Source organism: Hippoglossus stenolepis, chromosome 5 (assembly GCF_022539355.2).
Source record: "Hippoglossus stenolepis isolate QCI-W04-F060 chromosome 5, HSTE1.2, whole genome shotgun sequence".
Taxonomy (NCBI): Eukaryota; Metazoa; Chordata; class Actinopteri; order Pleuronectiformes; family Pleuronectidae; genus Hippoglossus; species Hippoglossus stenolepis.
Genome location: NC_061487.1, coordinates 16,558,375 through 16,585,407, shown reverse-complemented (window position 1 = coordinate 16,585,407; position 27,033 = coordinate 16,558,375). Strand labels below are relative to the sequence as shown.

The 27,033-nt window shown below is 43.1% G+C and overlaps 1 protein-coding gene across 2 annotated transcripts in view; it reads left to right on the top strand.

Annotated features, from left to right (window-relative positions):
- Positions 1-26,292, top strand: part of mctp2a (multiple C2 domains, transmembrane 2a) — a 35,670-nt gene extending 9,378 nt beyond the window's left edge. For both annotated transcript variants that reach the window (XM_035156218.2, XM_035156217.2), the window contains exons 9-23: positions 452-628; positions 1,327-1,457; positions 1,564-1,750; positions 1,958-2,051; positions 2,148-2,250; positions 2,351-2,453; positions 2,571-2,672; positions 3,214-3,288; positions 3,572-3,691; positions 13,479-13,598; positions 14,717-14,758; positions 20,619-20,728; positions 20,819-20,928; positions 23,160-23,257; positions 25,432-26,292. In XM_035156218.2, the coding sequence (XP_035012109.1) occupies positions 452-628; positions 1,327-1,457; positions 1,564-1,750; positions 1,958-2,051; positions 2,148-2,250; positions 2,351-2,453; positions 2,571-2,672; positions 3,214-3,288; positions 3,572-3,691; positions 13,479-13,598; positions 14,717-14,758; positions 20,619-20,728; positions 20,819-20,928; positions 23,160-23,257; positions 25,432-25,491 (1,632 nt within the window). In that variant the 3' untranslated portion in view covers positions 25,492-26,292. The remainder of the gene's footprint in view (positions 1-451; positions 629-1,326; positions 1,458-1,563; positions 1,751-1,957; positions 2,052-2,147; positions 2,251-2,350; positions 2,454-2,570; positions 2,673-3,213; positions 3,289-3,571; positions 3,692-13,478; positions 13,599-14,716; positions 14,759-20,618; positions 20,729-20,818; positions 20,929-23,159; positions 23,258-25,431) is intronic.
- Positions 26,293-27,033: the final 741 nt, after the last annotated feature.

Genomic DNA, 27,033 nt, shown 5'->3' with positions numbered 1-27,033 from the left:
GTATACTCTGATGCCGGCCATACATACTGCATGTATGCATAATTTGGTGATGAGAGAGAGCTGTGGGGTTTGCATCATTACTCACTGCTGCCTGCTGTCTCTGGTGCAGTATGCCAAGTGTCCTGCCTCCCCACACTCAGTCTGGGAGCCAGTGATGAGTGGGACTGTCACAGCCAGGGACATCTGGCTGCTTGCTGACGTCCCTCTCTTCCTCTCTCTCCAGGAGTCTCCGTGGTGTGACTTGCCTGTCAGTAGAGATGTGCTAATGTGCTCCAACAGAGATGTGCTGTATAGTGTAAACCTTTGTCCTACTTTCATGCACTCTGTGAACATGATGAGGTGCCAGGCTGAGGCAGGAGCAGGTAAACGAAGGGGAGCGCACCGAGCCTCCACACACGGTGCCTCATAAAAAAACAACCTTTAATTGTCTGTGTGTATCTGCACCCCGCAGCAGAACCAGGCCGCAGCATCCCAGCGGTCGGCGGAACCACAGAGGACTCAGCCGAAGAACCAGATGTGGAGCGGGATGCTCAGTATCACCTTGGTGGAGGGACAGGACCTGCCGCAGTACGGCCATGGGGACATTTATGTCCGCTTTCGCCTTGGTGATCAGAAGTACAAGAGCAAGGTTGGACTTGTTTTTAAGAAGTCTTTCTTTAGCCCACTTCCCTAACACTCCCTTTACTCATGCTTCTATGTCTGTTCTTTACACTTCAAGTGTTTCTTCCCAGCCCCTATCTCTTACTTCCCTGCCTCTCTCTCTCAGCAGGTGCCTGTCAGTGACTCACCTCCACCTTGGCTCACTGGGCCATGGCTGAGGCAGCTCATTAGACTGGGCAAGCCTGCCACTCACTTCTCCCCGTGCTTCGGGTGTTGGGCTTCATTGCCTTCATTTGCATACCCAGCATGCCCTGTTCATCTACCTGTACTTGTTGGCCTCCCCCCTGATGATTCTATGCTGCACTTGTCTCGTGTTGTTGTGTCATTTCTTTGTAAACCTCTCCGCTTTCCTCTCTGCTTGTTTGTTTGTTGAACAAAGCTGATTCTAATTGGAAGCTGTCAGTGTTTACAATCCCAGAGTGGCTACTGAAGCGTACACATACAAGCACACACAAATTGAGACACATGCCCACATACACACACAACACACCTCTCTTTCTCCTCCCCTGCCTTGTTCTGGTTGGACTGAATGAAGACTTAATCCACCTGCCATGCAGGAGCTGCTCAGTCTGATAATGCATTAAACCTGACATTGCGTCAAAACATGTGAACGCGTGTGTTTCCACGTTACTGCACGTGCTGAATCTGTGTCTTTATTGCCCCTAGAACCTTTGCATTCAGGCCAATCCCCAGTGGAGAGAACAGTTTGACTTCAATCAGTTTGACGATAACCAGGAACCTCTGCAGGTGGAGGTGTCCTGGAAAAGAGGGAGGAAGGGTGAGGAATCATGGGGGATGTGAGTATTTCTTAGTAGATGGTGTTAATTTTGCTCTCATTGGCTCCTCGACAGAACTAGTTGGCCTCATGTGTTTCAATGGAGCGATTTTCCTTTTGTGTCTCAGGTTTGAGGTTGACCTATCGGGACTCTCATTTAATGAGAGGCACCTCTACACTCATGTGCTGAACCCAGGAAAGGGCAGGGTAGTGTTTCTGGTCACCCTGCGACCTTGCTGGGGAGTCTCCATCTCTGACATTGAAATTGCTGCCTTGGAGAAGCCTGATGAGAGACACACAATAGTGGAGAGATTTGTAAGTCAGCTTTTTGGTTTAGTTTATCTTTAGGCAAAAAATAAAGTTTCCAATTTTTAGCACAATATCCTTCTACCAATTATGTTTCATCGGCTGATTCATAAGGCGTACAGTTATGTCATATGCCAGGATTCAATTTTTGGGGTACATTTATTAACCCTGCTCAAACATTTTGAATAACATATTTAATCATATTCCTTTTTTCAGAGCTTGAAGAACTCGCACAAATGTGTGGGGGAGGTTGGCTTCCTTCAGGTCAAAGTTATAAAGGCCAATGATCTCCCTCCAACAGACCTCAATGGTAATCTGAGTCAGAACATCCACTTCTTTGTTTTCTATCATCTTGTTCATGGCCTTTTATTTATAATGACTAACAACGGTTATTTGTTATTTGCAGGAAAAAGCAACCCCTTATGTGTTATTGAGCTCGGTAACAGTAAACTTCAAACTCACACAATCTACAAGACCGTCAATCCTGAGTGGAACAAAGCCCTTACATTGTTAGTACGAAAGAAATGAAAAAAGAATCAGGGCATCTGTCCCATTCTGTGCTGTGTATCTTAATTTCTTTAATTATATGTGCTCACACTTATGTTACAGCCCAATCAAAGACATTCATGATGTGATGGAACTGACTGTCCTTGATGAAAATGGAGACAAAACCCCAATATGTTTGGGGAAAGTGGCAATTCCTTTATTGAGTGTAAGTTTTTTTTTTTTTTTCAGTTTGTAAAGGACTCTGATATACAAAATATGAACTCATTGTAAATTATGACCACATTTACTAATATATATACACTGTTCTTTTAAATTCTCAAAGGTTCAGAATGGGCAGCAGATATGTCCTTTCTTGAAGAAGGAAGACTTGGGAAGGGCATCCAAAGGAACCATCACACTGGTGCTGGACGTTATCTATAATAAAGTAAGGCTGAATGAGGTCAAGTTTGTTAGAATGATGACAGTCGCGGAGCACATAGGCTATCGTCTGACGGCGCGTTAGTCTCTGGGGCCAACGGCCAATATTTTGGGACTTTCGGTGTAGAGAGTGGCCCAAGACTCTGTCTTCTTTTTGCCATAGACTGTTTACAGTCGGACTAGTTTCTTTTATCACACAGGTGGAACGTTTCTCCACACGAAACACAAACAGCAATACTTTCTGTAGGTGATTTAGATCCAGACGATATTTTGGCTCATCTCTATTAGCAGCTACGTATCTGCATATGAATGCTGATAAATTAAAAAGCAGATAGCCGCTGTATTGCGGTCAATGTGTTCCACCTCTTTTGCTCTCCATGTTGACTGAAACCATAACACCCCAAAATCCTGTCCAACTCCTACAGATTCTACATATTCACATTTAGAATCTGTTCATAGAGATAAGAATTATAATAAAGTTCATATTATAGTGTAAAGTCAAAACCTGACGTTAAACTGCACTATTTCATCTTCTTTCTTTGTCCCAGGTCCGGGCTGGTGTCAGAACCTTCCAACCAGAGGAGACAAAATTAATGGAGGAAAACCTGAAGTTCTCCAAAAAGGTCGGCTCTATTGATGTTTTTTTAACAGAATTCATTAGATGGAACAAAAAGCTTTCCCAGAAGGTTCCCCTCGTATCACACTAATCAAGTAGCCACAGCAGAACTACACATGGTCATAGTTTGGATCGGTCATAGTCGTGCTAATTAGTTTAATTGGCTTTAAACATCTAATTTCACAAGTAGCTAATAATGGATTTGATTCAACCTCATTGCAAAGTCATAAACATTATGTCCAGTTTCAAATGATACTAACCGGTGTTTTCTTCCAATTATGTCCCATTAGGTTCTTGCCCGGAATATATATCGGGTTCGAAAAATCAGCACAGCAGTTCTGTACACGTTACAGTACATTAAAAGCTGTTTTCAATGGGAGAGCACACAACGCAGTCTAATAGCCTTTCTGGTAAGTCATTGCTTCACGTTAATGAACTCTCTTTAAGCCTTGGGGCGAACAAGTTTTGTCCCATTTCACCGCAGCCCTGTTTTAACTCTTTCATTTTATGTGAATTAGATGTTGTGGAGAATCTTTGGTTTAGCCATTTTCTCTCTCTGCCAGCGCTTTTTTCCCATGAAAAACAATGGCTGCCTTCTGTTTTTATCCCGCGTGTATGTGATGGATGTGCTCGATCCTTTAAATCAAACCCCACTTGGTTTTCCCTTCAGTTCTGATGACATTAGAGTGTGTTTTGAAGGTATGGGGTTCGGGCGTTTGTACATCTGACTTCTTAGCAAAGCCTCCTAACCCAGGGGACGGTGTAAGGAGGATCACCGTCTCAGCTTCCTTGGGCGGAGGAGTGACAGTCGGCCTCCGAGATTTGAACCTTGTTTAAATGTCTCTGTTTAGCTGTTTTTAATGAGGGTATGTGATCTAAGGTCCTAAGCTTAAATAATCTTAAATCACCCTGTGAATCCCCCTCAGTACAGCACATGTAATGTCATGATTAAGAGTGTACACTTGCTATGAAAGCCCTGCCAGCGCCGTGTCAGGGTGAGGAAGCGGTCACAGACAGGGTGTGTGAAGAACTCTCCTTTCACTGCCTTTCTTCTGTCTGTGCTGTCTCAGGATGACATGCAATTCATACCTGGTGTATTCTATAAGCCCTTCTCACTGATCCTTAGGTGCAAATCCCCTCAGGCAATGGCCATGCTCGGTGTATCACAGCCTTTAGAACTGCACGGCACACAGACAGGCCGGCGGACACACAGTCGGCAAGACAGAGAACAATGCGAGCGATTGTATAAAGATAGAGTGGGAGGCAGGCTACTATCTGGGAAAGAAAGTTGGAGCACGGAGGGAGGAAGACAGTTGGGTAAGAAGTGCGCAGTCCACGAAGGCAGATAGCGAGAGACTTGGAGGCAGGGATATGGGCAGGAGAGCAGGAGGATAGGCAGGCTGACAGGGGACAGGTCAGCGGGATGGGGCCATCTTCTTCCACCTATAATTAGATCCTCCGCAGGCGATGGGAGTGTGTGGTGGCACACTCTAATCTTTCATTTTCACTTCGACTCCACCTGCTGTTTAGGAGTGCTGCACACAAATGGAGAGCGTAGAATGAAAGAAAAAAAGACTCCCATACTCACTGTTTTCATCACCATCCTCATTGTAGCTGGAGCTGTCGTGCTTCTCCGTCTTATTTTTGTCACTTGTACGTAATCTGCTCCCTGACAGGGAAATGGTAATTATCGTGACCTTGACTGTGGCTGCTTTGTCCTTTTTTTATTTGGAACAACTGCTCTGTTGTAAGACGCCAGCACCACCAGGATAGTGGTTGATGTTTTCAAAAGCAGACAGTAGCAGAATAGTCAGAGCACGCCTCCGTCTGTATGAGGTGCGCTTCTAATAGTCGGAAGTGTTGGAGGTTCGCGGCGAGGATTGCCTAAGCAAAGTGAACCTGCCCCTGTGCATTCATCACCCACTCATCAGCAGACCGAGAGTTCACAGAGTGATACGTTGTTTTCTTTCAATGATTTACTATAATCTCAACGAGCGACAAGCACAGTGAAACATGCAAATGACATGTAAACAAAGCATGTAATTGCAAGTGACAGAAGAGACTCTGAACTTGCACTAGTATCTGATAACATCAAGGTCTCGACTGACTCTCATTACAAGCCTTGTGCCACGCCACCATCTACACCCGTGCCCCTGCCCACTCCAAGGCCAGCCCCTTTGCAGCCCCTCCTCCTCCCCCAAGTCATCATTTGCAATTAAGTTAGTGTTTGGAGCCGTCTGAAGCAGCATGCCACCATGTGCCTTAATGAAAGCAGCTCCCACTCCTATCTTTATATCTTTAGGCAGTGGTAATAAGGTAACTGATTCAGACATTGACAGATGGCCTCTGCTTGCCTCTCAGATGTGCATGATTATACCACGAGTGTCTGCTCTTTTCCAAAGTGGCAGGCAGCGCAGCGCTTCTCAGGGTACGCCGTTAGGAATGCTGCAGTGGTCGGTCTGGCTTTAATATACATTACAATACATTATTTATCAAGCAGGCAGACCAGTCCTACCCTTTTACACCATATACATCCTGTAATGCATTACCGCTGTTGTGGTTTCTACTGGGACTGCGGGATGCTCGTGTAGTGCTTTACCAGGAATACTTAGCCATTATATCACTCAGTCCCACAGGCCAATTTTCTGACCCTGGCACAGCATGTAGTCTACATTTCTATCCTGTTTATGTAGATTCATGTATGTATTATGAAGTGCTTGTTGGTGTGTGGTGTGTAAGGTATTCATATTTTGCACGAGGGATCACCGCTCGGGTTCACGTGAGTGAATAGCAATGTGGGAAAAAATTAAGGGTTGTTTTTCTTCTTGAAGAAGTCTTGTTTGTTCATTCCGAGATAACTTTTTTTCCCGCTCATGAGTGGCAACCACAAAGTTGCTCATCCAGGAACACATAACTTTTACAGATTCACAGATTGATGGGTTATTTAGATTAATGCTGCTGCTGGGTGTTATTGTGTGAGAGGAAACTCGGTAAGGAATGGAAAGTCTCTCGGTACTGTCGCTGTTTGCGAGTGCAGGAGGTTACTTGTTTTGATTGTGCAACCTCATCAGCAGAGTCCATAGTGTTTGAAGTTGCCTTCAATTTTCCACCAATGGGTTGCAGTTTTAAAATAGAGTCTAATTAGGTAATGTAACAAAAAAACTGAAGAAGAAAAAAAATTCTTACTCACACATTTAAACAGAGTTCTGGCAAATCCTCATAAACATTTTCATCAGTGAACAGAAATACAAACAAGAAATTTTGATTTTTTTCCTCCTCTGCTTGTTTATGCTACAGTAATGAGCCTAGGATCTGCGCTTTTCAAGAGTTTGACAACAGCATGTTCCTTTATCTGAGAGAGAAAATGTGACAGCTAAAATCTTCATAAAATAACGGCCTTTAGATGTGCTTTTCACTAAGACTGGGTGAGATGAATGTGCTATACATCAGCAGTGACTGCAGAGGGGTCACCCAGAGTTCTTTGCTGCACACAAGACGGGGACCTGTAGATGGAGCTACAGCACTGCTGGAAACATGAATGGAGGCGCGAAAGAGATCAGTTACTTTTCCCTACAGGAGCCATTCGTGGGAACAACTTGGAGTGAAATCCTCCATTTCTGTGCATTTGACCAAGAGAAACAAGTTCTTCCACAAAAAAATGAAAAATTCTAAATGAGCATTTATTATCCGGCCAAATTAATCTGTTTCAGAAGTTTAAAAGTTGAGAACAATTTAGATTTAGATGAAATGGATGAAAGTGAAAAAAAGAAAAGAAAAAGGATCATTTACACTTGAAAGCTGATTTTGAGCTTTGCTGTCATTAGACCGCTTTAAGTATTTAAGTAGAATTAATATTTTAACATATGAGGAACCTCATCTGTCAGGAGTTGGACTAGAAAGAAACCTGTATACCTAATGTGAGTATTTCTTTTTGACACTGCCAGGTAGCAACTGCTTTAGACATCATTTGACAGCCTGTGAAATGCTGATTGCCTCACATCACACACTGTAAAGATGGCATTTGATGAATGTTTGATGCGGTGCAGCTGTAAACACACTTGGCAGCTGCACCGGGTGCTTTTTTGGGGGGCTGATAGAATCGCCGTCTCCCTAGATGAGGGCAGGACAGGGTCAGATCTGGCTCCAGAGGTCTCAGGAGACCACCTGTGTAGAGCCACAGCAGTTGGGGCCATTAACCAGCGCAGCAGTCCAGCCGAGATCAAAGCTATAATCAGAGTTGTCATAATTGTTCTTGTTAACACTGTCCCTGAAAAGGAGACGCTTTGTGAGTCTTGGAGCCGCCGTTTGTGGTTTGCTGCATTGCAGTGTGGCCGAGCTTTTGTGAGAACAGCGCGAGGACTGTGCACGCCTGTGAATTGTCTCCTTGTTTCTGCTTTGCATCTGTTTTCTCTCTGTTGGAAAAAGTTGGCGGCCTTATAGGAGTGGGTTTCTTCCGTCTCGTGGGGGTTACACTCTCCATCGCCGTGGTTGTGGGAGTTCTCACAGACCTTGCAGTGGGAATGTGTCTAGCAAGGGAGAAAAGGAAAAAAAATGACGGCAGTGATGGCGATCCGTGTATTCATGGTTTCCAGTCTGAGATCTATTAATTATTAAATGATGGGCTGTGACTATAGCAAACTGCTCAGCGATGCCTCCTGATTTAACACAGTATTATTATTTAGCTGACCTGGATTGGCTACGTGTCACTTGTCAGCTCTTGAGACTGGCTGGATGCAGCCTGAATGTGTAACCTTGAAACATGTCCCCCTATTAGTGGGATTAATAAGCTTTCCCTGCTAATATTCACTTCATTAGGGCTGTGAAATTGTTCCCGTTTTTATAAGATTTAAGACATGGATTTCAGTCTTGAGAACACATTTGATTCAATTTAAAGTAACCAAATTCATCATTATTATTAAACAGCATAAAGTAACTTTTAAGTATGAACAAGTAAAGGGTCTTCAGATTAATATTAGTTTACTGCACTAAATAACTGTGTTGATCTGTTGTAGTGTTGTTATATTATGAGCGTCTCCAGCCTTGATGAAGTATGCTCTGCGTTTAACCCCATTGTGTGTGCTGTATCATAATGACTACATTTAACATACTCACCACCTTCCTAGTCACAGAGGACCGCTCTCCCCAGGCAGCTGAGGTGGCAACCTGTCCACCCCGTGTGTGGCAGTTCCGGGGCCAGTCTTGGCCCCTGCCACGTTAACGTGCGTTTGAGCCGAGCTGACAGGGAGAGAGAGTCCATACCACTCCCTCCCCGCCTCCTCAGGGGAAAAGGCTCGCATGGCAGATCTGTCACCCAGGAGGTCGCTCAGTGTTAACGCTCCCGACACGGATTAAACACTAGTGGCCAGTGCCGGAGTGCGGGGTCAGTGTAGCCACCACTGACAGGCACCACGGGGCACCCGCTGACTGCCCCGCTCCAGCCTCGTACTGGTGCTGCTCTGGCCCTGGCATGTGTCAGACAGACGGGGAGACAACGGCCAGCACTGGCCCTGTGAGCAAATGCTAATGCCTTTGCCTCGCACGGCTGCTCTTCTTCAGTGCTTTGATAAAGAGCTGCTATCACTATTGCACTGTACTGTGCAGGCGTCCTTACAAGCTCTGGCTGTTATCAGTTTGAGCTGGCTAACATTTATATATATATATATATATATATATATATATATATATATTTTATTTTTTATTTTTTATAAATTAGTCAAATATGACCCACACTGAATTAGCTGAAATTGCACATTGCAACATCATAGGTTATTTTTATTACAATGGTTTATGGTTTACCCAAAGAATGTAATTGTTCATGGTTAGATTTAGCTATAATTTCTTTTATTAAAACAGATTTTTTTAACCATCATGTAGTAGATTATTAATACTAATTGTATACTCAGTGGAGAACTAACCACTTAACTTGAATAGGAAGTGCAGTAAATATCAATGTTGGTAAATTCGTGTTTGATAGGAAAATTGAATTTTAAATTGTATCACCCTGGTACTCTTCCAGCAGATTTCGACCCGCTGAAGAGGGACATGAAATTCCCCATTTTATTGCTCTCACCCAAATGTAGTTCCACCCTCTCTCTCTCTCTCTCTCTCTCTCTCTCTCTCTCTTTCTCTCTCTACCCAGTCGATAAGACTTGAGCTGAGCGTATGTGAAATATTTATTCAGCGTTAGCTCAGAGCACTACGGCTGCCCACACACTCTACCTGCCCTGAAGAGAAATCTTATCTGTTCTTCCTCTGCCTCCGACACCCCCTGAAAGCCTGTCCCCACGCTGGCCCAAGCTCAACACAAATTACATGTCTCATTGCTCTGCGTTTACAGCTACTTTAAAGCCTGCCGCTCCTGTCCTCTGCATAAGCCCTCAGCCAGACTGTGTTTCAGCCTGGCTGTATAAAAAAGACCTGCGTGAGCTGAGCTGCTATTTGTGCTTTTGATTCATTATTAATCTCTTTTTTTTTTTGTATTTTAATTGAGCAAGTAATGCAGATTAATTTTTGCTGCCCTTTATTTCACCCAGCAAAATAAGATAATAATGTCTTCAGAGTAAAGACTATTCAAGGTTATGTCCATTTTTTAAAATAGCAATAATTTGAATTTTTTTCCTTAATATTTGTTTATCAAATACTTGCACATACTCGCACAATATGTCCTTTTCTCTGTCTCACAGAGTCAGCCGCACACATGCACGCACAAACCCTGCAGCCTGAAGTCAGTCTTGTTAACTCTTTCTGTGTATGTTCACGTAATCTGGCATCCGTCCACAGCCCCCATGACTGACCCTCATAATTCTGGCTGGCGCTCTTCTCGCTTTGTTTAGCTTTCCAAGTGGAGTGCAACTGAAGAGAAGAAGTGAGGATGCGGCCAAGATTAAATCTTGCATGTTTTCGGATAGTGCACAGCCTTAAAAATAAAGGTATTTTTGAAATGTACCATGAGAAGAATAATAGTGGAATAGTCGATTGCTGTTTTTGTACAGCACGAAACCATGTGCTGAGATGCCATACTAATTTGGCTCATCAACAGTATTATGTGTGTTTTAGTGATGTGAGGCTTGTATTTATAGTCTGTTGTGTGCAGCAGTGTATAAGGGCAGCGTTTGGCAGGCTCGCAGTCTGCTGCTACGTCTGCCAGTCAGTAGTTTGGGTTGGTAGACTGGGCCACCCCGCCCTCTGTTAATCAATTTACAGGATGGTAGAAACTCTTACAGAGGGTGTCTTTGTCCCTTTGTTCCTGCTGCGATCCCTTCTCCCTCTCCTGGGAGAGTGTGGGTGGTGGGAGCTGCCATGCTTGCTCAGCTTTAAGTTATTTTATTCACACTTTTAATCGCTGAGTGCTTTATTATTAGGTGCCGGATTCTGCTGGCCAGGGGATCTGCATGAGAAGGCGCAGAATGCATTTAGTGGAATCATATTAATGGCGCTATAAAACAAATCTGTCAGGCTGTTCTTAACCCTGCTGGCAGAATTGCCCTGCCCAGGGTTGCCCCCTTCTCCAAGCGCTTACAGGTGGCTAAGGAGAGTGCATCTCCATCATCTACTCCACCGTGTGCTAATAGTTTTATTAATTCATTCTATTTTTTCCTCCCTAGACACCCTGCGCATAATCATACAGACATTTTTCAGCTAAAGGGTGTTTGTCAAGGGAGGTTTCTTACACTGGAGACACTCCTCCCAGACATGCATACTATCACTTTCTCAATTACAAGTCGTTTGTTATCTAGTCCTGTTGTGTGTACACCGAAATGCTTCGGTATGTCATTAATTATTACCTCCCTTGCTTTTGTTTATGTCTTTACGTCCTTTTTGGTTAAATACATGACTGTTTCACAGCTCGAGCAACATATTAGCATTGTCTTGTTAAAAAAAGTTCAAGGTTTTACCTGTCATGCCTAATTTGTCTGGAGTCAGGCCAGTTAGACTGAGATGGAGTCCACCCTTGAAGGCAATTAAAAATGTGGATTATTTTTTTAATACAAATTTACACTTGCGTTTCAAAGGTTGCACTTTGTCCAACATGTCCTTTAATCACATTTAGCTGCTTTCTAATAAAACATAAACCACTTACTTTGGAATTAGTTCTGTCTCCATTTCACACAAACTCTGGAGAATGTGAGCAGACAAGGGGACGGTATAGCCTTGTCTCTGCTCATTACTGTGGGAAATCTGACGGCAGAGTCTCAGTCGATGCACCTGAGTGAAGGAATCCGAGAGGTTTTTCCCAGATTTTTGTCCTCAATCGTTTTTATTAGTGTTAAGAAAGCATGTAAGTCCTCAACACACGGGCTGACATACCATGAGGGAAGAATTGAGAAGATACTTCTGACAGTTTTGGTTTATACCCTCATTTAAGCGCTCAGTTTAGACACAAGGCATTGTATTTCTGTAGGCTTTTATCTTGTCCACTGAGCCAGAACGCGGTGTGCAGAAATTTGCATTAGTGGGCGATTATGAATACCTGTGACAGATTCTCTCTGCCGGCTCCCTGGGCGGAAATGAATTGGCTCCCTCTGTTGACTTGCTCAGGAAGACAGAGACCAAGCAATTAGACTTTAGTGGTTAATGTAGCAGCTTTTGCAGGGAGGGCAAGGAGGTTCAACATTCCTGCTGGGCTCATGTCAGTTTCCAGGCACATTTCCCCCCTTTTCTTCTTCCTTTTTTCACGAGAATACTGGGAATATGACAAGCTACCTGTCCTCCAGCCAGCTGAATTCCTCTGGGGCAAGGGGAGCGTCGCTTTAGAATCGCCTCATGGGAACTGAGGTGACAACACATGACGTAGGTTATTCATAACAGAGAGGAGATGTACTGCAGCTACCTTTGCACATCATGCATATTCATTGTTTACCTTTTTTACATCCCCCCCACCAGCTCTAGTTTGCTGCTATACACGTAATTCAATACGTATAAGAAAAATACAACAACATATTGTTCATTTCCTTATATCCTGCTGTGTTTCTGCATTATGCTCCAGCTCACCCACCATCTCCCAGGTTGTACGCAGGGATAATACGTGTTACAGTGGTGAAGCCTGGGGCACTTGGGCCACAGTGTTGTCTGCATTACTCATGGTTCACGTTTCTCTAGTGGCCATTTGAACCTAGGCCTGGTGTGGCAGTAGGTATGACTGGCCCCCTGAGCAACGTGCACAGACTTTGCACGGTTACTATGACAGGAGCAGTCTGCTGTTTACAGGCCCGCTATTGAGGCCTGAAGGCCCCAGAGCTTCACATCCTGTCTCGGGCTTAACTCGAACATATTGTTCATACTCTAACCGGCCTCTAGCTCTTTGAGCCTAGACTGCACAGTGCTACCATTGTGTGGGGTCATCACAGCAGTAATATTCAATGTTTTGAAACAAAGACCTGCTATGACAGAACAAAGCATTTAGCTGTTGCAATGGTTTTATTAATTATCGGAAATTTACATAAAGGGTCAGGATGAAATTAAAGTGCGAAATGTGTAGTTTTTTCCGCCTCATATTCGCACTATCAATAGATTTTAAGGTTCAACTTGCTGTTTGGGACATTTTTATTTCATCCCTGTCAACCTGCTGATGTGATCCTCCTCACACATTCCTGATCACTTCAGTCGGAGAAAGGCTCATTAGGCTGTCACTAAATGGGTTTAAATGCAGCCGTCCAATTAGTTCTCTGCTGTGAAATGCAGTGGGTGTTGTGCAACGTGCTTAGCACCACTCCTTTACAGAATTATGAGGGATTAGTCATTCAGTGTGATCCATCTTATTTCTACCAGGGGTCTTGGCTTTTCTCAGTATCATCGCCACGGAGGGGGTAAATGTTGCAAATGCTTCTCCAGTTGCCATATGTGCCTCGTCAAAGAGACTCGCTGCCTCCGAATCTAAGCGGATTTGATGTGCCAGTTAAAAGACAGCACACCATGCCTATCCATGTCGTACTTTTCTTTTCAGCTGCAAGGCGCTCCGCCAGCACAGTGTTTCTGGTGCAGATAAATAGGATTTCAAGATATTAAAAGTTGTCCCTGAATGTCCGTCACTTTCAAATCGCTAACAGTACCAATGCTTGCTGTTCGTGAGACTTAGTACATGGTTATCTCCATTATACATTCAATTTTTATAAGAGCCTTGCTGAGATTTCAAAGCTGGGTGACATTGCTATAGTGTGATGTGCTTTGCGTTTTAACTGTCATATCCCGTCTCCTCAGATCTTCCTCGTGACAGTGTGGCACTGGGAGCTCTTCATGCTGCCCCTCTTCCTGCTCCTGCTCATCGGCTGGAACTACTTTCAGCTCTCTGCGGGGAAGGCCAGCTCCAACCAGGACCTGGTGAGTGACGAGGTCCCTGAACTCCTCAGTGTTCATCCACAGAGATCTGTAGACGCATGCCGTTATAGTGCAGATTCAATCTATGTAAACCCACCAATGCTCGCATCCAGATGGAATTACATCCTTTAGGTAGACACTGAGTGAATTGTGGTTTTACAGCAATGCCAATTAACAACTCTCACACTTGCATACATACTATATAATACTGCAGTTGTTATATAAAATGCACCACAGTCCGCTGTGGCAGCATTCCAGTTGTTTTATAGCTGGTAAGACTAGTTTCTACATTGTCTCCAGGGGCTCAATAAAACATCAAGCAGTAAGAAGCCACTGAAATTGAATCACTGTAAATGTACAGTACAGCCTGCAGTCTGTTGATATAGTCTCACCACATCTGAAGAGGAAAGACTATAGTTCTTTCCACAGCATAAGACTATCTCCTCGCTATCTACTGTTATGGAAATGATGTTTGCCCTACACATGTCTGTGAAGGTTAATGCTGTTCACACTTCTGACTGCCCCCCAATTTCACTGTGTTGTAAGCCTCCTCACCAGCCAGCCAGGGGCCTGGCCTGTTCACGCACCCTCCCCAAAGCAACATCCTCGGCCCAGTGATTGTGTTTATGGCTGCTGGCAAAGATGCCGTCCCTAGGCAATGTTAAAGCCCAGGCTCACCCTCATATCCAGTGTGGAGACTCTGTCACCCCTCGGTGACCCTCAAGCTGGCAATGACACAGCTCTGTTCCCAGGCAATGTCACAGCGTGCACCACAGTGGGGTCAGGGATGACTTGATATAAAGTGATCTAGGCAACAGCATCCAAATTAAACGTGTTTTTTTTTTTTTCTTCTCCTTTCCTCTTTCTGTTTTTCTGTGTGCTTATGTTGTGGAGAAATGAGATTGCTTTGGTGTGACAGTGCTCTTGTGAAGAAGGCCCTCTTTCACCTCTCCTTTTGTGTGAGGTCACCCCTGTGATGCAGTCTCTATGGAAACAAGCCTCTCCCAATAGGGGTGAATGTACTCAAAGAAAATTTCATTACTAGGTGTTTGTTAAAAATGCTCCAGTGCCCACATGTCCCGTTCGTTTGAAATCACCCTCTACCCTTTATTTTCTCTCAGGTGAACATGAGCATGGGTGACGACGAAGAGGAAGAAGAGAAGGTATTTTATCTTGTCTCTTTCTAACATTTTAAGGGATAATATGTTTTACTGGAATGTTATTACTCCTCAGTTTCCAATATATATATATATATATATATATAAATATATCTTTTAAGCTTCACCGTAAACACAGGCTCTTGTACCATTTTGGCTGTGACATTACTTTGTACAGAACTCTCTTTCTTTATCCCCAAGTTTGATCCTTGATAATATTCCTTTCCAAATAACCAAGGTTAAATCAAACAATATAACAACATCTGCGTACTGCTGGGCAGTGTAAAGTCCTTGTTCAGCAAATACCGGTGGTTCTTATACAAATATGCTGCTTTGAGAACAGGAAATATTGCACCCAAAAAAAGCCATTCAGGTTCTAGTCAATATTTTAGCACATTGACAGTCACTTCTCAGAAGCTCTTTTCTAACTAAGAATAGAAATATTTTCATGCATCCCAAATGAGGGCAGCATCTTTTGAAACAGTTGCAGCATGAAGCGCTTTCTTCTGATCCTCTGGGTATTCAGTGTCACTCTGAAAATGCACCACATCGAGACTGCAGCCCTTTGAAAAGCTATATTACTTCAATTTAAACAGCTACAGTTACATTTTGCACAGCTGTTGGGGCATCAGACACGTTTACATGGACACTAATATTCTGATATTAACCAGATTAAGATGGTAGTCTGAATAAGACGCTCCATGTAAACAGCATGTTCTGATCACCTTAACCCAAATAAGACCATACTCTTAATAAGCAATAATCAAATAAAACGTCCTGTTGGAGTTTTCACAGCATTTTGTGAAATCGACATATGGTTGTTACTAACTGCTTGATGACATATACCCCATGTTTAATTGTAAACGAGGAGGATGTAATGTTGATTCGAGTCGTAATCAGACTCTGTAACATGTAAACAGAAATATGAAAGGAATATTCTGTTAAAAAAATGTCTTCAGAATAATCAATAGGAGGAATATTGTTACCTCCTCCATGGAGGTGTTCCTCACCTCTGTCCATTTGTTAATTGGTTGATTTGTTGATTTGTAAGCATGATAATGCTAAAACTACAGGTTGGATTATCACAAAACTTGGTGGAAGGATGAAGCTTGGGTCAGGGAGGAACCCATTAAATTAAATGCTGGAGCTTTGTTCACTTTCTTTAATATTGTGAAATTGCGTTTACCAACATTTTCACTGATTTCTGAATAATTCATGGGTCTTAAAGAAAAAAAATCAGGCATGATCAGGGGACTGATATTTATGAGTGTGTCCAAATGCAGATCCAAATAAATATCTGGATCTAATGAATTCAAGTGTAAGTTTCATACGGGGACGTGTGGGCCGTGGTGGAAGTGTACGTTCTACTGAGTGATCTTTTTGTTCCGAATAGGATCAATAGTCCTGATATATCTCTCCATGTGAATGGAGTAACTAAATGTAAAAGTTATGGTGAGAATGACATTTTTATAATAGACCAAATAAACAAACTACAATAATACAGATGGAAACTAATACTCTGCTCCAGAGGTTATGGGTCATTTTCACTTGTTCATTTAAGAGAAATCATACGTAATAATATTTATTAGTACATCTCTCTGGTATCTCTTGAAAAACAAAACCGGACATTTTTAAGTAGCTTGAAAATTATATTTCCCCACAGCAAATAATATTCAATTACACTGATCCCACTGTCCTCTGTAAAAAAGGAAGAGTTAACAGGGATGTGCATTATTGCTTTATGGCAATGAAGTGTGGAACTAACGCTGAGCCTCCGAGCGATGACCCTTGTGCTGCGTGTCTAGGCCCAGGATTCATATCCATAATGCGCTCAATATATTCTGTTGTGCTGACCTGGGGCGCTGAAAAAAGCCAGCTTCTTTTAAAAACAAAGGCACATCCACCAACTCCTGTCTGAAAGGATGAGCTAATTCACAGATGAAACTCGCATGATACGTCTGATACGTCTGCACACAGAGTGGGAAGCCACACACTGGGTATCACTGCGAGGAACCGGCAAACTGGTGCTTAGACACGCAAGCGTTTTGATGAATATTAAATCACATTATAAAGTTAATATTTCATTTGCCTTGAAACTTCGGTATTTACTTTTTAGAATGTTAAGAAAGGGCAGTGTCTTTAGAGGAGGTTGAAGATCCTCTCAATGTGCCGCGTGCGTTTCCGAACTCAGCTTTCGCCTCTTAAAGCTTTTTGAAAGGTTTTTACATGAGGCTGCTAAACCCTTTCACACTCAGAGGAAATGAAATATCTCCTTTCATTTACTAATTAAGCACTCACCCATGTTTGTTTTAAGCTGTCAACTTTAATTTAAAGTGGCTTATTTGAAAGACTTGTTATGGTCTTGCTGTCACTTGAATGTGATATCATGCAGCTAGATCAAGCAGTGTAGCTTTACACCTCCAATCAAAGTCTTCTTTAGAAAATATTTGGGGTTAAAGAGTGATCAGTGTTAAATTTGATGACTTCAAAGCCTTTTGCTTTTTTCCCTAGTCTCTGCTCGAACATGTGAATAAAGGCTTTTCCCTCTGAGAAGGTTATGATTACCACTCAAATATGTTTTTATCCCCCTTTTGTCCCCTTGAGGAAGGAAATATGTAAACCTCAGACAGAGTAGCGCGAATATGAAGGCATGACGTTAAAGAGAGACGAAAGGCTAGGCACTGTTACATCAGGATAATACAGAACAGATTCTCTGCCTGTGAACAAATCTGTCCTCGGGGAAAGAGGCAGCTTACAAATTATGTGTGGGCAAAGTGACTTCCCTTTGGCCTTAGGTATCAATTGTGCAGATAGACAATATTTAATCATAACATAAAGAAGCAGAGAGGCAAAAACAAGTCCATAGATCTCCAACAGAAACGAACAGGGGAGATGAAACAGCCCGTTCATTGCCCCCTGGCTGGAAGTGCTGGTCTTGGGTTGACTTGCTCCCAGAGCCCAGCCCGGGGGAGTTTGCATGGGGGGCTGGGGGAGGAGGCAGTTGCGCGGGTGCTAGACTGGGCTGGGGGTGGGGGGGGTTAGTCCATCTCTCACCCGATAGTCCACAGTCACCGCTGGGTCTCCTTGAGTACACCAGATAGGCGGACTGCCCAGGTCATGATCCGTGATGTGCATTACGAGAGCCCATCGCACACGGACCCGCAGACACATTAAAGCCTAAAGAGAGCTGGTGGGTTTTTTTCCTCTGTTTTATCCCAGCAAATTGTTTGTCAGCTCATTTTACCTCCATATGTGATAATTTGCCAGGAACACAGGTGTTTTTCATCCAAACACACTTCTTATCCTTGTCAGAAAAGTCCCCCGGAAAATATTCAGTCTGAGAATTCAAATTTGGCAGCGATTATTCTAATTAAAATTATGCTAAATGAGCTTTTTACAGTCTTTGATGACACCCTGCATGTCTGCGAGAGTATGTTTACCTTTGCGCAGGAGATCAAATTGGTTCTCGATTACTCCACCCTTAAAAGGAAGCTTTTACAATTTTATTTGAAATGAGAATATGATTTCACACAGGTTTTCTAATCAGTAGACATTTAGGATTCATTTAGTCCGTCCCTCGTTTACCCATCCTTTTCCCATTTCAGCAGGACATCTTTTATTTATTTTTTATGTTTTCTCTGCACTCATGTACGTGTCGGAAAAAATGAACAAAGATAAAGAATATTGATTCATATGATTCATTTAGGAAGGACTTCAGTTGCTCAGATGGGAGGATTCTGCGAAACTTAAAGCAGATGAAAAATGATAATCGCTAGACCTCCGTCTCTAGATGCATGATTCAGAATATCCATTTGTCTGTTTTAACATTTAGAAATGAAAGCCAATAGAGTTTCTGTTTAATCCTGCCAGGACAGGCTAAATTTACCCTGCATGTGTACCCGCTGCAGAAACCTACAATTAAACATACAATTTGTAACAATTCTTCACATAAATGTCCAAAAAATTACTAGACCTATGTTATATATTTTATTGACTCATGTACTTACTTTATCCAAAATGTTTCCGACAATGTTAAAACCCAGAGAAACCCACAAATTAATTTAAGGCCACTTGACGTTTAATTTTGGTCACCTCTTAATCACCCCATATCCTCTACCTGTGACGTCTCTGCTATTACTTCCTGGTGTAAACGACTTATGAAGATGGTTAAACACACTGCTCGGTTGTTCTTCCGCTGTTTATATCGGTCACTCTGGATTATTCATTGCCGTTTGCTGCGTAATGGGAATAAAACTTTATTACGTCAGGTAGATTTTCATCGGCAATTGTGGTAAATACTACAACTCCCACATGATCCCACACTAGGGATCAAACTAGGTCTTTTAAGTATTGTTTTGATTGATAGACTCCTAGTGGCCAAATTTACATATTGTACGTTCAAATAATGCGTCTTATCACAAATAAAACAAAAAAAATTTGAAAGTGAGGCACACTGATGAGCAGAAGGAGGTCCAGGAGCTCACAGACCCGGTTCATAGATTGTAATGTCTCAAACAGAGATCCCTGCTTTCAAAATAAATTCAGGATAAAGAGCTCAATTAACACCTGATGTTGGAGTAAAGAATCTGCACAAAGGTTTGCTCAGCCCCCCCAGTGCAGCGAGGCAGAGCAGGATGCACGCACACAGACAGTCCTCTTTCCCCATGGTGAGACCATGACGTTAAACTCAAAGAAAGCATATTTGTGATAGTTCTTCCTTTTTTGGACAATACTGAGCCTCCAGTGTCTGTCCAGATCTGAGCCCAGTGGGGGAGGCTCCGCTAGTGTGGGAATTGCTCTCTTCCTGCGCCTTTCGTGGAGAAGAGTGGGCCTGGCGGTGGGGAGTCTCTCTGTGCTGGCAGACAGCGTGTTCCCAGGGGCTGTCTCATGAAGCTCTGATAAAGGCGTTCTGTCTGGAACCTGTCAATGCACACAGGCTGCGACTTTGGCTGACTCGTAACATAAACATATAGACATCCTCAAGCCTCCCGGTAGGGTCCATCAGCGTGCCCTCCTCCCCCCGCGACACTCTCACTCCCCTTCTGCCTCTCCCACCCTCCTTTGTCATCATTCCTGTCATTATTTCCTCCTTTTGATGTGAGCTTTCTCAGCCCTCTTTAGCTTGTGTTACTCGTGTTATCATTAGTCACTCCTCTGTCTCTGGAAGCCTTCACACTCGTTATTTCTAGCCTTGATGTGATCATGTCTTTTTTTTTTTCATTTTGACACAACCCCCCTCACATGTTGACTTATTGCTTGACTCAGTCATTACTATCGTGGTGCTTTAAAAGCAAATAATACTTTATGTGCAGTGGTGGCTGTAACAAGAATCATATGAATGAGTGAGTGAGCGACACATCACACCGGTGTTCTGAGCAGGAGGGTTTTTTTTGTCAGAGAAAGTGTTAGGGAGCCAGACCTGGCAGATTTGTAAAAACATGTTGAAGCTTGTCCCTGTGCAGGCTGCTGGAATGGAATCCGTCCTCTTAAGTTGTGAGGCCCCCTGCACTTCTCGTCTAGGTTGTCTTGTCTATCTGATTGCGGATTGGCCATTTTGTGTACTTTTCATCTACCGGAGAGACTTGATTGTGCTGCACTTGTGCAACAGCCCTATTGTGTGTGTCAGACAAAAGCTGAAATCTCTCAGCCATCCACATAACATCGTCTGAGCACTGAGTCCCTCTCATCTTCAAAAGCATAGTCTGAAGATGTACACTGTTTGCTCATTACGGGCCATTCAATAGATAAATCACACATAATGGCATTGCAAAGATAAACTGTTCTTTGTCTACCCTGCCCAACAATTGACATACACTGTCCCTCATCAGTGTCTGTGCATTTTGTGTTTCCTTTTTTCTCTCTCTAGGAATCTGGAAAAAAGGGTTTGATGGATAAGATACATATGGTGCAGGAAGTCGTGCTGGTCGTCCAGAATGTTTTGGACGAAATCTCAAACATCGGAGAGCGATTCAAGAAGTAAATCAACCACTTCATTTTTTTTTTATTTAAAAGAACGTTGACTTCATTATCAGTTGACATTAGACTGACGTGATTATTCCTTTACAGCATATTCAACTGGTCTGTCCCCTTCATGTCATGCCTGACCTGCCTGGTGCTGTCTGTGTCAACGGCGCTGTTGTATTTCGTCCCACTGCGATATATTGTGCTGATATGGGGTAAGTTGTACATCCAAAAACACATACAAATTCACAAAATTGTAAATTGTGTGGCGGTTGTTGCTCAGGAGGGAGAGAGGAGAAGGTTGGTAGTTCGATCGCCGGCTCCTCCAGTTTGCCTTCCAATGTGCCCCTGGGCAAGATATTTAACCCCAAATTGCCGTTTGCGGAAACAGCACTGGTTTTAGAAGCGCTGTATGAATGTGTGTGAGAATGGGTGAATGGGACTTGTACTGTAAAGCGCTTTGTGTGGTTGATAAGACTGTAAAAGTTCTATTTAAAAACCGTCCATTTAAATATATGTACATATATATGTACATTCATCTGCTTATTAAAAGGGTTTTTGGGAACGTACCAAAAACTAACAAACTGCCACTATTTTTTTCTTGCTAGATTCTTCATTACTCTGAGCAAAATGTCCTAAAAAATACTAGAAAATGTTACGAACATACCACACAACTCTTATTCAGTCACCCTAACGGAAAATCCATGAATTTAATGAAGTGCAGTAATTTCAGAACTCTGCCATTCCTACACCTCTGCAGATGCACTGAGATCAGACAGCTGCAGAGGTTTGCTTTGCTCAGTGTGGGCTGATGTGGCAGAGCCCAGCAGAGGCGAGGCCTAAGGTTTGTGTGGAAACAAAGCGGAGGTAGAGCAGCAAGCTGTATATAATACATGATGTCCTTGGGCAGTCTGTAGGCTCCTGGTCTAGCCTCTCATTATCTGCTGTAGTCATACAGAATAGACAGTCATCTCAGTGGTCAGGGAGATAACGCTGCCCTTAACAGGCTCTCCTCCTCCAGCTGTAAGCCCACAACCACTGTACTTCCACACTGCCTTCAACACAATCAATACCAAAAAAAACACTGTATCAAACAAAAAAAACACACAGTCTGAGACACTCCTCTGCCTTCCCAGTTAACCCCCATCTCTGTGGTTGCAAGGCAGGCCTTTCAAGTTGCTTGCACATATTTAAGTCCTTAGGTTCTTTGTCTGCATGTTGAGGTACAGGCAGTACCAGGCTGTGAATATAATGGTCCCATTACAAGACCCAAGAGATTTTCTTCCTCAGCGCTGCGCAGCCATGTGCAAAGTAAATATAGATGTGCTAGAAATGATCGGGTTGAAGCAAAGAAAAAGTTGTAATGAAAGTTTGCCTGTTGTTCATTTAGTTCTACCTACTAATCCCACAAACGTCTGTCTGTATGTGGAACGTATATCTCCTGAACCGATTATATTATCGGCTTTACACTTGGCATTTGTATCGTAAATTGCCCGGGGAAGTGCAGTGTTGAATTTGGTGCGATTTGGACACAGGATACGTTCAATATTAATGAAATTTGAATAAACAAGCTGCTAGCAGTCTGTAGCAGTCAGTGGGGGCGGGGCAGTGGGCAGCTGGGTCAAAATCAAAGCCGGATCATTTTAATAAGCTGATTACTTTTATTTCACCATATCAGACCGACACAGACATTCACTGGTGTTGTGGTTGTTGATCTCCGTCATGGAAACAACATTCACAGAGTCACTTCCTGTTCGCCAGTTTGTCTTCAAAGTTAAAGCACAAGGTCAATTTGCTGCTGCGATGCTTTATACTGAGCTGAATTATAGCTTTTATTTTGAGAGGTTGTAAACTTGGGTCTGAAGATTTTGTCAATTATACTTGACATGCAATGTATGAAAAAATGACAGCAGTTCAGTAAATCATTAGATGTTGAAAAGTAATAAAGCAAATTCAGTTTCATTTTATGAAAATCATCTTCACTGGAGATAAATCAGGTAAGATGAACACATGACTAACTTCCCTCCGCAACGTAGACTGTTTAGAAAAAGCTCTGCACACAGTGACAGTATATTGTAGAACCTTTTGAGGAGGGCTCACTAATGACAAGGAATAATTCTGAAGTTGCTCCGGAGCATCAACACAGAGACAAGAGAACAGCCCATTCCAAACAGGCAGGTTTACAACGGGTGATAATAAATTGAGAGGTTGCTGTATCCTTACCTGTCTTCATTGGTCAGGCTTGAATTTAGTTTGCCTGCAACAAATAATTTGAAATGACATCAATGATGTATTAGCAGGATTCCCATTCTGTGCATGCAGTATACACGGTTACACAACACTTTCAGTATAATATTAATGCAGTTGTTTTTTACAGTGTAAAGCTGTAACAAATATGCCGGTTGGTATGACACCTTTATTTATTAATGTGTTCTTGTTTTCACAGGCGTTAACAAATTTACCAAGAAGCTGCGCAACCCATATACTATTGACAATAATGAAATACTGGATTTCCTCAAGAGGGTGCCTTCTGATGTTCAAAAGGTAAGGGTCCAGTTTTACATACAGATAGGGAGGGAATTCCCTGAAGATGTCGGCATTATTTGCTGTACCAGAATTCCCAAGTGTTGCAGAAATATATCCTCTGGCTTTGTTTGATTATTAATGGACTCTCGCCTTTAAAGCAGCCCTGGCCCAATTATTCCTCGGTGCAGCTCCATGTAGTCGCCGTAGCGCCAGAGCGGGGAGATGCTTAGATCTGCACTCAGCCATATTGCCGCAGCCTCGTCCGTTATTAGCAATTTTGTCTGTGTGATTGAAGCGCTGTGACATTAAAGTTAGTGATTGGCCGAGGCACCGGCAGAGGGCTCCTGACGTGTGTGGCTGTTGTGTCAGCGCATAAAAACTCTGATGTGGCCTCAGTCACTTCAGGGTGGCTGAGTCAATTAATGTAGTCATGAGCCCCGGTCGTCTTTCTGGGTGCCATATGTGATTACATATTAGCCATGGCTGATATGTCATTTGCATTTACATCACAGAGCTGAGGAGAGCTGTCAGGGTTTTGTAAGTGGTGCTGGGCGCTCGCCGTTCTCCGGCTGAGAATTCTGCCTGGCCAGGAAATGAAGTGCCACACAGCGCCTTCATCTCGGAGGTAACTCGCCAGACAGAATTCAGTGAGAAATCCTTACAGTCTGGATCTGGGAATACACTCTCACCCCAGCCCCTTTCTCTGCTGCACCCTTGATGTCCTCCTGCAGCAAGCCATCGCTGACTCCTCTGTGATGTTGGAGGGAGCCTGTGTTGTTTGAGATTTGGCTGACTGAGTTGGCAAAACAAGGTGGTAAATACATTTTGATTCGGAATCTTTTGTATGTCTTCTTCCCCGTTGGGATACAGCGTTTGAGCTTTGAAAGCGACTCACTTTCAAATCCCATGGAAACAATACTTTTTAGCCCGGTTTAAAAGAGAGACTACATCTTGAGAATAGCTCCAATCATAAAAAAACAAAACACCCTTAAGATTCATCATAAGTACGTTTCATTATGTGCTGTGAAAAATAACCTTAACATCATATACACAGGAGACCCAAAACAATAGACCACATATTTTGTTTTTGTTGACTTAGAACTTCAATGCTCGGATAGGTGTGGACACAAAAACACCACAAAGGCTGAAAATTGACTCCTGTCTTTCTTGCAAATGTGACTTGGCAATTAGTGCCTGTGCACATCTACAAAGTCTGCCTCAAACGGGGACTTCTGACAACACAGTGTCTGTCCTGAAATAAGAAGCATCTGTCAGTTCTGAGGACAGTTTCATGTTCTGATGCAGGAGGCAGTCACTTTGTTCCCACATTCCATCTCCCATTCTAATAATGGAGACCGGCTAATTAGCATAGTTCTTACCTTTATTCAACAGATTCACTGCATTGTTTGAGCTCGGCAGGCACGCTTCAAAAGCAAGTTTTCGAATTCCAGCTCCTCTCCTTTTCAGTTCACACTATGATCAGTCTTCTTTGGACGATGGTGGCAATTTTGGTGGGACAAAAAAAATAAAACGGCCCACTGAATTATTTTTTTCCGCAGAGAGAACATGATTTTACGACACACATTTATTTTGTAAATACATTTGAACATCATGGATTTTCTGAGAGAAACACTGAGACAGGAGTGAATCATCTTGAACTTAATTCTACATATGTAACTGGCAGAAAAAAAAAACTAGGCTGTGAGTCCAAATGTCACTTTTCACGTCTTGTTTTTGCCTGAAGAAATTAGTCACACTCCGAGTCTGTAAAGCCACGAAGAAAGTTAGACATCAACTGATGTTGATAACTTCTCCGCTCCAACAACCCTGGCTTTATGCTATTCTGAGGCTTGAACAAAGTTTTCTTTAGGGGACAGGAGCTATAGTGAGTGATTATGCAGTGTGTAGCTCCCTGACTGGCCTGGCAGGTCATCTCAACAGTTGATGTCTGTTTCTAATATTGTGATTGTGGTGCAGAATGAGGGGGGCGTACACTGGTACGGAACCCTTGACTCTTCAAATCCTTCCTCCCTGTGATTAATCCCCTCTGCTCCTGTGTTTAAAAAATGATTCATTACAGGCGAGCCCGCCTCGCTTTCCCCTGCACCAGCTCTCCTCAGGGGAGCCATTACCGTGCGCTCCACTGAGCTCGGATTACCTGCCTCTGACCAAACTCCTGTTTGTTTTTACAGGTGCAGTACAGCGTGCTGAGAGCGCCCACCAGCCAGAGCCAGCCACGGAGGAAAAGGTAGGCTCGGCGGACACGCTGGATGAAAGCCTGCTCTCCTTTTGAATATGGTACGCCGCGCTCTACCTGACAACAATGCTCCAGCACTAGCAGAGCCCATGACCCCGTGCACCCCACCATACCACCCTAACTCTGCCCCCTGCTGCTGAGGGGCAGACAGCCGCACTCTGGCTTGTGTGTTTGCCACTCCCCTGACAGGGGCTGTGAACTGCAGCAGCTAGGAGGGAAGCACATGGTGCTGTCAATCACAACCCTGGAGGTAAAGAAAAGAGCGCTGCCAGGCGCAGCCTTCATCTTTGGATATGATTTAGAAAAGGAATGAAAAGCGTCGGTTTTAGTTTACCTTCAACTTCCACTGTTTTGACTTTTTTTGACTTTGGTGAAACAGAAATTTGCCTTAAGGTTATGGGAAAGAAACCATGGCAGTTTCTTTATATCCACATGTTAATATAGTTAAAGGATAAAAATCATAGAATACATATCATTGATATTTGAATTACAAGGGAGAATCAATGTTTTGTTGCACATATTAGGACAGTACTGAATTATATTATACTTGTCTTGGTAAGGTTTTATTGTATATAACATAATGCTGTAAGATTTCTTTATTGGATTTCAGCATATATAGAAATGTATTTATATGTGTATTATCTCTGGTTGACCTTTTTTTATATACATTTTCTAAGTGTTATTTTTTCCCTCATGTTCAGCTGATTAATTTGACAGTTTATTTTTACTCAACATCATGTCTGCAGCATCAAATGGAGCATTTGCAAGAATCCTAAATAAAGAATCATGATCAGTGTGAGCTCGTGTTTTTTTGCCCGTGTTTCTACAATGACTGCACTCTAGTGAGGATGGATTACACCGCGTCTTTACTTGAATACACAGTAAACACATCTGATTACACAACACAGCCATTGGAACAGAGCTCACACACCGGCCACCGCTGCGCCTTGGTTACCGAGCTCACATCAAAGCTGTGTGGCTCCACTGTGCTTCCTAATGCACTGCTTTGTTGCCTCCTCACAATAACAGGGTCCAGATGAGAGAGAGAGAGAGGGAAAGAGAGCTCATCTCACCGAGAGGACTCGCTCCATCCTCAGCACTTTATGATAAAATCACCTGGCCTCTCGTGGATACACACACACACACACTCTGTCTTTTCCACACTAGTTTGTGAAAGATGATTTTCTATCTGTCAATTATTGACACATTTAGAATTTTGCAAACTGGACAATATTCTACTGAGAGAGGAAAGTAACGTTCTAAATAAGTACATTTCACTACATGAGCATAATCTACATGAGTGGTTGTTAAACGTTCACTATACAAACTCATTGGCATAAGTAAATAAATTCCTCCACCTGTTTTCTGTTTCTCTTGTAGTACACAAACGCTAAGCGCTCTCTTTTTAAACATACATTGTTAGAATTAAAGTTGGGGCTGAACCGGGCTTGGACCTCAGCGAGGGGAGTTTGTTCTAACCGACTGGGGGACTGAGCATCACGGCCGGCTGCCCCCCCACCACCGCCGCGCCGCAGAA